The 10,834-nt window shown below is 37.4% G+C and overlaps 2 protein-coding genes across 2 annotated transcripts; one reads left to right on the top strand and one right to left on the bottom strand.

Annotated features, from left to right (window-relative positions):
- The first annotated feature begins 7,706 nt into the window (after nucleotides 1–7,706).
- On the top strand, nucleotides 7,707–9,418 carry LOC139843239 (probable transcription factor At5g28040). Its single transcript, XM_071833307.1, has one exon. The coding sequence runs from the start codon at nucleotides 7,858–7,860 to the stop codon at nucleotides 9,076–9,078; it is 1,221 nt and encodes a 406-aa protein (XP_071689408.1). The 5' UTR covers nucleotides 7,707–7,857; the 3' UTR covers nucleotides 9,079–9,418.
- Nucleotides 9,419–10,035: 617 nt separating this feature from the next.
- LOC139841343 (uncharacterized) lies at nucleotides 10,036–10,575 on the bottom strand. The gene has a single exon (XM_071831565.1). It carries the CDS (start codon nucleotides 10,573–10,575, stop codon nucleotides 10,036–10,038), a length of 540 nt encoding a protein of 179 aa, XP_071687666.1.
- Nucleotides 10,576–10,834: the final 259 nt, after the last annotated feature.

Genomic DNA, 10,834 nt, shown 5'->3' with positions numbered 1-10,834 from the left:
TTATGTATATAACCCATTGTTAATATACCTAGTGATATACTTACTTATCATAATATCATGTTAACTATATATATATATATATATATATATATATATATATATATATATATATATATATATCATCGTATAGTTTTTACAAGTTTTAACGTTCGTGAATCACCGGTCAACTTGGGTGGTCAATTGTCTACATGACACTCATTTCAAATAATCAAGTCTTAACAAGTTTGATTGCTTAACATGTTGGAAATATTTAATCATGTAAATATCAATTTCATTTAATATATATAAACATGGAAAAGTTCGGGTCACTATAGTACCTACCCGTTAAATAAATTTCGTCCCAAAATTTTAAGATGTAGAAGGTGTTGACGAATCTTCTGGAGATAGGTGCGGGTATTTCTTCTCCATCTGATCTTCATGCTCCCACGTGAACTCGGGTCCTCTACGAGCATTCCATCGAACCTTAACAATTGGTATCTTGTTTTACTTAAGTCTTTTAACCTCACGATCCATTATTTCGACGGGTTCTTCAATAAATTGAAGTTTTTCGTTGATTTGGATTTCGTCTAATGGAATAGTGAGATCTTCTCTAGCAAAACATTTCTTCAAATTCGAGACGTGGAAAGTGTTATGTACAGCCGTGAGTTGTTGAGGTAACTCAAGTTGGTAAGCTACTGATCCGACACGATCTATAATCTTGAATGGTCCAATGTACCTTGGATTTAGTTTCCCCCGTTTACCAAATTGAACAACGCCTTTCCAAGGTGAAACCTTAAGCATGACCATCTCTCCAATTTCAAATTCTATATCTTTTCTTTTACCGTCCGCGTAGCTCTTTTGTCGACTCTGGGCGGTTTTCAATCGTTGTTGAAATTGGATGATTTTCTAGGTAGTTTCTTGTATTATCTCCGGACCCGTAATCTGTCTAACCCCCACTTCACTCCAACAAATCGGAGACCTGCACTTTCTACCATAAAGTGCTTCAAATGGCGCCATCTCAATACTCGAATGGTAACTGTTGTTGTAGGAAAATTCTGCTAACGGTAGGTGTCGATCCCAACTGTTTCCAAAATCGATAACACATGCTCGTAGCATGTCTTCAAGGGTATGTATCTTCCTTTCACTTTGCCCATCAGTTTGTGGATGATAAGCAGTACTCATGTCTAGACGAGTCCCCAATGCTTGTTGCAGTGTCTGTCAAAACCTTAAAACAAATCTGCCATCCCTATCAGAGATAATAGAGATTGGTATTCCATGTCTGGAGACAACTTCCTTTAAATATAATCTCGCCAACTTCTCCATTTTATCATCTTCTCTCATTGGCAGAAAGTGTGCTGATTTGGTAAGACGATCGACTATTACCCAAATAGTATCATAACCACTTGCAGTTCTTGTCAATTTAGTAATGAAATCCATGGTAATATTTTCCCATTTTCATTCTGGGATTTCAGGTTGTTGAAGTAGACCTGATGGTTTCTGATGTTCAGCTTTGACCTTAGAACACGTCAAACATTCTCCTACATATCTCGCAATATCGGCTTTCATACCCGGCCACCAAAAATATTTCTTGAGGTCCTTGTACATCTTTCCCGCTTCGGGATGTATTGAGTATCTGGTTTTATGTGCTTCCCCAAGTACCATTTTTCTCACATCTCCAAACTTTGGTACCCAAATTCTTTCGGCTCTATACCGGGTTCCGTCTTCTCGAATATTAAGGTGTTTCTCCGATCCTTTGGGTATTTCATTCTTCAAATTCCCTTCTTTTACGACACCTTGCTGTGCCTCCTTTATTTGAGTAGTAAGGTTAGTACGAATAATTATATTCATAGCTTTTACCCGCATAGGTTCTCTGTGCTTTCTACTCAAAGCGTCTGCTACCACATTCGCCTTCCCCGGATGGTAACGAATCTCGAAATCGTAATCATTCAATAACTCAATCCACCTACGCTGCTTCATGTTTAGTTGTTTCTGATTAAATATGTGTTGGAGACTTTTGCGATCGGTATATATAATACTTTTGACCCCATATAAGTAGTGCCTCCAAGTCTTTAATGCAAAAACAACCGCGCCTAATTCCAAATCATGCGTCGTATAATTCTGCTCGTGAATCTTTAATTGCCTAGACGCATAAGCAATTACCTTCGTTCGTTGCATTAATACACAACCGAGACCTTGCTTTGAGGCGTCACAATATATCATAAAATCATCATTCCCTTCAGGCAATGACAATATAGGTGCCGTAGTTAACTTTTTCTTCAACAATTGAAACGCTTTTTCTTGTTCATCCTTCCATTCAAATTTCTTCTCTTTATACGTTAATGCAGTCAAGGGTTTTGCTATTTTGGAAAAATCTTGGATGAATCTTCTGTAGTAACCAGCTAATTCTAAAAATTGGCGTATGTGTTTCGGAGTTTTCGGGGTTTTCCATTTTTCAACAGTTTCAATCTTTGCTGGATCCACCTGAATACCTTCTTTGTTCACTATATGACCGAGGAATTGAACTTCTTCCAACCAAAATGCACACTTTGAAAACTTAGCGTACAGTTTTTCTTTCCTTAACAACTCTAGCACTTTTCTCAAATGTTCTTCGTGCTCTTGATCATTCTTTGAGTAGATAAGTATGTCATCGATGAAAACAATGACAAACTTGTCAAGATATGGTCCACACACTCGGTTCATAAGGTCCATGAACACAGCTGGTGCGTTAGTTAAACCAAATGGCATAACCATAAACTCGTAATGACCGCAACGCATCCTAAAAGCTGTTTTCGAAATATCATCCTCCTTCACCCGCATTTGATGATATCCGGAACGTAAATCAATCTTCGAATAAACTGACGAACCTTGTAGTTGATCAAATAACTCGTCGATTCTCGGTAGTGGGTAACGGTTCTTGATAGTAAGTTTGTTCAACTCTCGGTAGTCGATACACAACTTGAATGTACCATATTTCTTCTTGACAAACAAAACAGGAGCTCCCCATGGTGATGTGCTTGGTCGAATGAAACCACACTCTAAGAGTTCTTGTAATTGGCTTTAGAGTTCCTTCATTTCACTGGGTGCGAGTCTGTATGGAGCACGAGCTATTGGTGCAGCTCCTGGTACGAGATCTATTTGAAATTCAACAGATCGGTGTGGAAGTAGTCCCAGTAATTCTTTCGGAAATACATCGGGAAATTCTTTTGCGACGGGAACATCATTGATGTTCTTTTCTTCGGGTTTGACTTCTTCGATGTGTGCTAGAACGGCATAGCAACCTTTTCTTATTAATTTTTGCGCCTTCAAATTACTAATAAGATTTAGCTTCGCGTTGCTCTTTCCTCCGTACACCATTAAGGGTTTTCCTTTTTCTCTTACAGTGCGAATCGCATTTTTGTAACATACGACTTTCGCTCTCTCCTTTTTCAACCAGTCCATGCCGATTATCACTTCAAAACTCCTTAACTCTACTGGTATTAAATCAATCTTAAACGTTTCGCTAACCATTTAATTTCTCGATTCTGACATATCTTATCTGCTGTAATTAATTAACCGTTTGCTAATTTAGTAAAAATTTATTATCCAAAGGTGTCAATGGACACTTATTTTAGCACAGAAATCCTTACTCATATAGCTTCTATCCGCAACCGAATCAAATAAAATATAAGCAGATGTATTGTCAATAAGAAACGTACCCGTAACAAGCTCCGGGTCTTCCTGCGCTTCAACTGCATTAATGTTGAAGACTCTTCCTCGGCCTTGCCCATTATTATCCCCCTGATTTAGACACGCATTTTTGTAATGACCCTTCTTCCCGCATCCGAAACAGATAATGTCGGCATAACTTGTTCCGGCATTATTTGTTCCCTTAGCCATTGATCCGTAGATTTCGCACTTTGTCGCACCATGGCCCTTTCTTTTACACGTAGTACACACTGCCGTACAGAGCCAGTCGGATGGTATCCTTCACTCCTCTGACATGGTTTCTACCTCTTATTGTTATTGTTGGGATTGTTGTTGTTGCGGTTGTTATTGTTGTTAAAACGGTTGTTGCGGTTGTTGCTGGGGTGGTTGTTGTTGTTGCGTTTGTTGTTGCAAAAATTGGTGCGATTGTAGTTGTGATTGTTGTGTTGATTGTTAAAATTGTGACCCTTGTCACTGGTTTCTTCCCACTTTCTCTTGATTTGTTTCGTGTTGGCTTCTTCGGGCGCCTGCTCTTTAACTCTTTCCTCAATCTGATTTATGAGTTTATGAGCCATTCGACTCGCCTTTTGTATGGAGGCGGGCTCGTGTGAACTTATATCTTCTTGGATCCTTTCTGGTAACCCTTTTACAAATGTGTCGATTTTCTCCTCTTCATCTTCGAACGCTCTTGGGCACAATAACACAACTCCATGAATCGTCGTTCGTATGTGGTAATGTCAAAAACTTGTGTTCGTAATCCTTTAAGCTCAACTTTGAGCTTATTGACCTCGTTTCTGGGACGATACTGCTCAGTCATCAGATTTTTGAATGCTGACCACGGTAGTGCGTACGCAGCATCTTGTCCCACTTGCTCTAGGTAGGTATTCTACCATGTTAACTCAGTACCTGTGAAGGTATGCGTAGCGTACTTTACTTTGTCTTCACTTACTTATGGCAAACACCGATTCAACCTTTTCGGTCCACCGTTTCAATCCGATTGGACCATCGGTTCCATCGAATTTCAAAGGTTTACAGGCAATGAATTCTTTGTAGGAGCATCCTACACGATTTCTTGTGGCGTTATTTGTATTGCTAGATTCGGAGTTATTATTTTTGTTTTGCATTGCAGCCTGTACCGCGGCTATGTTTGCTGCAAGGAAAACATGGAAGTCTTCCTCGCTCATGTTCAAATTCTGACGAGTCGTCGGTGCCATTTCCTTCAAAAATAGCTCAAAAGAATTAAGTTAATCATATAGAATATTAAGAGTAGTCAATAGTATATCGTAACATAATATGAACTCACTTATAAAAGCTTTTTCTTCATATTAGCATTTTATAGTTTTAATTCGGGTAGTACCTACCCGTTAAGTTCATACTTAGTAGCTAATATACAATTCAACTACTACAATTCTATATGGAAAACTGATTATAATAATATTTCGCGTTCAAACTTTTATACAATATTTTACAAACTTACAATACCGCTATTATACATATAGTATGAAATATAGCACACAATAACTTTGATACAAAACAGTTGTGACAATAATCCTAGATAATACGCAAGTCGTTCAGCAAAGGCAATAAAAACACGTAATTCATAAGTCCAGAAACAAGTCATGCATTCTGGTTTTACTAAGACTACTTCCCATCCTTGGTTTTGTGGAACATAACCGTTGTGGCCGTTGACAAGACAGCATGTTGTAACGTTGTCAAAGGGACGAGGGTTTCGTAATGTCCAACAGCACCGTAATATTCTAAAAACCTTGTTTCTCACCCCAACTACTGAATCCGTCACTTGTGGGAAGGTTTTATTTAAAAGTTGTAATCAGATGTTCTTTTTCTCACTTTGGTGAGAAGCGAACATCACTAACCCGTAAGTATAACATGCTTCTTTATGTTGCATGTTAGAAGCTCTTTCTAACTCACGAAGTCCTATGTTGGGATATGTTGAGTCAAAATAGGTTCTTAACTCGTAGCGTAAAATTTTATTTGGGTTCCCCGCATTTAACGCTTTAAAGAAAACACGACGTAACTTACGGTGTCCCCAATGTGATATACCTCATCTTTCAAATGAAAGCCTTTTATAAACTAAGGTATGCCTGGAACGTTCATCAAATGTTCTACACACTAATTTCGCCGTAAATAATTGTGCCGATGAATTCTGATCGACTTTAGACAAGATTTCATCAATCATGTCCCCGGGCAGGTCTTCTAAAATTTTTGGTTGTCTATCCTAAACATCCATTTTTGTTTTAATACTGTAAAAATAGACGAGGGTTAGATTCGTAAAAGATAATTATCAAATAATACAAGCAATTTTCACATACAACAAGAAAAGTACAAGCACACTTATTTTACATATTTTACACCTCATGATTACAACTCTTTATTCCGACTCACTAGTTTCTTCCTCTTCGGACCTGTTTCGTTTTGCTAATTTTCTAGGGATATATGATGTTCCTCTAATACGAGCCGTTGTTTTCACAAATGGTTTAGAAAAACCTGGTGGCTTAGAGGTTCCCGGGTTATTGTTACAACTTAAGAAATACGGGTGTTGACGATACATATAAAGTTCATCGGAGTTGGAATTAGGTTTCTCTATTTTCATGCCCTTTCCCTTATTATTTTCTTTTGCCTTTTCAAATTGGGTCGAGGTAATTTCTATAACATCATCGGAATCCTCATCGGGATCCAATTCATCGGAAAATTGGTAATCTTCCCAATATTTTTCTTCCTCGGCGGAAACACCATTGACCATTTTTAATTTTGATCCATTGTTTGAGGATTTTCTTTTATTTATCTGTTTTTCTATGGTTCCTAATATTTCCTCCTCCGGAACCTCTTCTTCCGGTTCCTCTTCTTCCGGTTCCTCCTTTTAGATGTATTAGTACACTTTTTTTTTTGCATTAGTTTCTTTCGTAAACTTAGAGACTCGGTTATAGATAGTTTTGTTTGCCCGCAACTTTCTAGGTGCGAGCATCTATCTTTGTAATCTTTGGTTGGTGACATTTTCTTTTGAAATGATTTCGTTTCTATATATGAGTATTCATTATTTTTGCCACAAATAACCAATTGATTCACACTCAAACTCTTATTCAAAATACCCTACGGTCTATATGACTCTGACATTGATCTAGTCCTTAAACAATCAAAAAACCTGTTACAACAACAATACAAACTAAACGAAACAAACTATTAAAACCATGGGTTAAAGCCAAATATAGGCTACAAACTTACACGAATGTACCGATGTCGCCCACAAACTCATTTCCGTCCTACTGTCGTCTACAAACTTTCAAAAAGTGTACCAATATAAACAAAAACTTTTAAAAAGTGTACCAATATAAACAAAAACTTTTAAAAAGTGTACCAATGTAAACAAAAATGACTTGCTACCTGCTAAACTGGTTAAAATCAAATGTTGATATTAGCACATTTTTTGAAAGTTTGTAGGCGACAGTAGGACGAAAATGGGTTTGTGGGCGACATCAGTACATTTGTGTAAGTTTGTAGCATATTTTTGGCTTTAACCCTAAAACCATTGACCCATCATATAAACCGATGCTAAACTATTGAAATGAACACCAGAAACACACCAATCGAAGCCCCGAAACTAAACGACAACCAAGCCATCGAACAAACTTCATCGAAGTCTTTAAACAACCGAAAATCGGTAATCCAAGCAACAAAATCCTTCATAAACATTCAAACCTTGACGTGGAATCATCCGAACTAACATAACATCACATGCACCACCCGTAAACCTAAATAATCACATAGCATACAACAACGGGGTGAGTTAAAAAATCACGTTTTTACTTCCAATATTAACCCTAAAAATGATAAATTTATTAACTGATATTGCTTAAATCATATACATTTTCAGTCAATACCAGTCTCGTAGGTATCAGTTTCGCGCATTATTTGAAGATTTATTGATGAATTGATGATTAAGTTCATAAAGTGTTTGATTATATGGGCCAGTCGTCAAGTTTATAAAGTGTCAACTGTTAAGCGAGTTGATATTGGGCCTAACCAGACACCCCGGCCCATCAACAACTAACTCGGATCTTCCGGTTCACACCAACAACCACCAAACCAGACCCCTTTTGTTTACCACCGAACCCTAGTTAACCACCCTCGAACCACCCGCACCACCAACGGACTCAAAATCATCTACGGCCGATCACCATGGCTTCCGATGAAGAGGATCACACCGACGCTGTATATATCGATGAAGATTTCGACGAAGAAGACGATGACGAAAGTGAAGGTTTACAAAATCAACAAATTGACGTGGATGACGTTGACCTAATCGACGATGTCGAAGAAGAAGAAGAAGACGGCGAAGAAGAAGCAGAAGAAGATGACTCAAATTCGTCTCCCGCCGGCGAAGTCACGATCGCTGTCGCCGGAATTCCAAACACCGCCGCCGTTACTCCGACCGCAACCCTAACACCGACATCAACGGCTAAAACTTCCGTCGTTCGGACTGATTCGAATGCGATTGTTGAAATTAAAAAACCGTTGGCGGTAGATGATTCTAGAAGGCTGTTTCAGCGGTTATGGACTGATGAAGATGAAATTGAGCTGTTACAAGGCTTCCTTGATTACATTACACAAAGAGGTACTAATAATTCTCATCATCATGATACGACTGCGTTTTATGATCAAATTAAAGGTAAATTACAGTTAGATTTTAATAAAAATCAGTTAGTTGAGAAACTTAGGAGACTGAAAAAGAAGTATCGAAACGTGCTGAGTAAGATTAGTTCTGGTAAAGAGTATGTATTTAAAAGTCCTCATGATCAAGCTACTTTTGATTTGTCCTGTAAGATTTGGAATGAAACTGCTGCTGCTGCGGTTCCTATTTCGGCGGCGGCTGATGTAGGGATTGATGATGTGGAAAATCATTTTGTGAACCCTAACATGAGTTTTAATTTGAATGATCATAATGGAAATGAATTCGCTGATCCTAATTATGTGGAGAAGAAAGCGCCGAGGTCACGAAAGCGATCGAGGACTGCATCTGTCGCAACTAAAATTGAAGAGAATTACAATCAGCAGCAACAACAACAACAACAATATGGTCAAGGTGTGGGTACGGGGATTGGAGTTGCGGATCCTGCAACTTTAAACGTGGTTGAGGAGACGGTGAAGAGTTGTTTATTGCCATTGTTTAAGGAATTGGTTAATAATTCGCCGAATGGGGGTGGTTTGAGGGGGTTTGGTGGGATGAATATGAATATGAATCCGTTTGGTGATTCGATGAACTTTTCGATTGGGGATATGAATGATGAGAAATGGAGGAAGCAACATATATTGGAATTGGAGGTTTATTCAAAGAGATTAGAATTGATGCAAGATCAGATAAAGACAAGGTTGGATGAGCTCAGGTCAATTCGGAGTTGATGATGAAACCATGAAAAGCCTGACGCTGTTGATGCTATCTGTGAGTGATTTAAAGAGTTTATATTTTGGTTTTCTTGTTTTTAAGTCGCTTAGTATCTTGGTGATATAAAATGGCTCATATTGAGGCCAGCTATTTTTAATATGTTTAGGTTTTATCTTTTTTCTTTATAAGTTCGTTGTTAAATAATGCTTAGTTTAAGTTTAATTCTTGTATTTAATTGAAAACAACATGAACTTGAACTGACGAGATTGGATACAAAACATAAAATGAGAAAAGCGTTTAAAGGTGAGACATTTTGCAATGTTACATCTACCTTTGCCATACCCACATAAAGCAGGAATTGGCCTTTCATGCTTTGTACCAATACAAGGGAAAAAAATGCAATCCGAATAAATACTCTGAGAAATCAAATATGGAGAAAGAAGAAATCCCTAATTTTGGATATCTTCAACTATCACTCAGAAGTTTTTGGGGGGCATTATACTAACAATACTCAGTTTAGAATGTAACTTCTAACCAAGTGTTCTGCTTGATAACATACGTATTGACTGTTCAATATTGGTATTTTAGAGCAAACAAAGCTGTTTGTGGATTCAATCTTGTTACTTCGAATGAACCGTATTATATAGTAATGTTCTTGCATTAGAACCCCTTTGGTGTGTTTAGGTGATTCTTTGTTTGTTTAGTTCTTATGACTATATTTTCTTTAAGTCAGAATACTAGGGGAAATTGGAAAAAACATAAAAGCATAAAATTTTTGTTCTTTGTCACTTTCTTATAATGTCCAACATCCATGCAAATGGACATTGCATTACCAATAACTGATCAGATGAAATCTATTAACCTGATTAGTCCAAGAAATTAAACACTGAAATTTCAAAACTTGCCAAAAGTGGAAAACAAAGATCTAGAAAAGCTCATATTTTTGTAACCCTATCTAGGAAACTCATATCATTTTATAAATGGAGTGAAAGATCGAGCTTTTGGGTATCTTTATGTTTTACACCTTTACTCTCACTCATCACATTCACAAACATATGTTCTGGTTCATTCTCATTCCCAATTATGCTCCTCTGACAATTCAAGTCACTTTGATGTTCATCCTGTCGATCAAACTGATTATAAGGATTCTGATTCATGTAATTGGCTCTGTAATACATAAGATAATCGAATCGGCCCGTTCTATCAGATCCAAATTGTTGGCCTTGAAACTGACACAGATTAGCTGCACGAGCAGTATAAAGAGATGGATCAAGAATTCCAATCTGATTTGTAGGAGCGAACATCATTTGATTTTGTGAAAGCAAACAACTAGAATAATTGTATTGCTGCACATTAGCTGTCGTTTTAGCTTTTCTTGCTGCTGTTCTTTCTTTCTTGTGAGCGTTTTGATGACCTCCTAAAGCTTGAGAACTGTAAAATTCTTTTGAACAAAATTGACATGGGAAAGACTTTGCAGTTTTATGTTCATCGTGGGCAATATTTTGGCCTTCCATGTGGTTTTGCCTTTCAAATCACGAATAAAGAATAAGATTTTGAAGAATGTGATATCGATTTGATTAAAGTTTTTATAAAAAAAGTTGATGAATTGTGCAAGACCTTGTGAAGTTATATGTAAAGTGGGATCAGAAGAAAGTGTAGCAGAGGTCAAAATGGGTAGAAGATGAAGGATATTAGTTAATTGTGATTGGACAAGGTGTTGGTAAATTGTTAAAATGGTCAGCCTTATTTAAATAGTATAGTGAGATAGATTGA

The sequence above is a fragment of the Rutidosis leptorrhynchoides genome, chromosome 4 (assembly GCF_046630445.1).
Source record: "Rutidosis leptorrhynchoides isolate AG116_Rl617_1_P2 chromosome 4, CSIRO_AGI_Rlap_v1, whole genome shotgun sequence".
Lineage (NCBI taxonomy): Eukaryota > Viridiplantae > Streptophyta > Magnoliopsida > Asterales > Asteraceae > Rutidosis > Rutidosis leptorrhynchoides.
The sequence above is the reverse complement of the archived record's forward strand: the minus strand, read 5'-3'. Positions and strand labels throughout refer to the sequence as shown.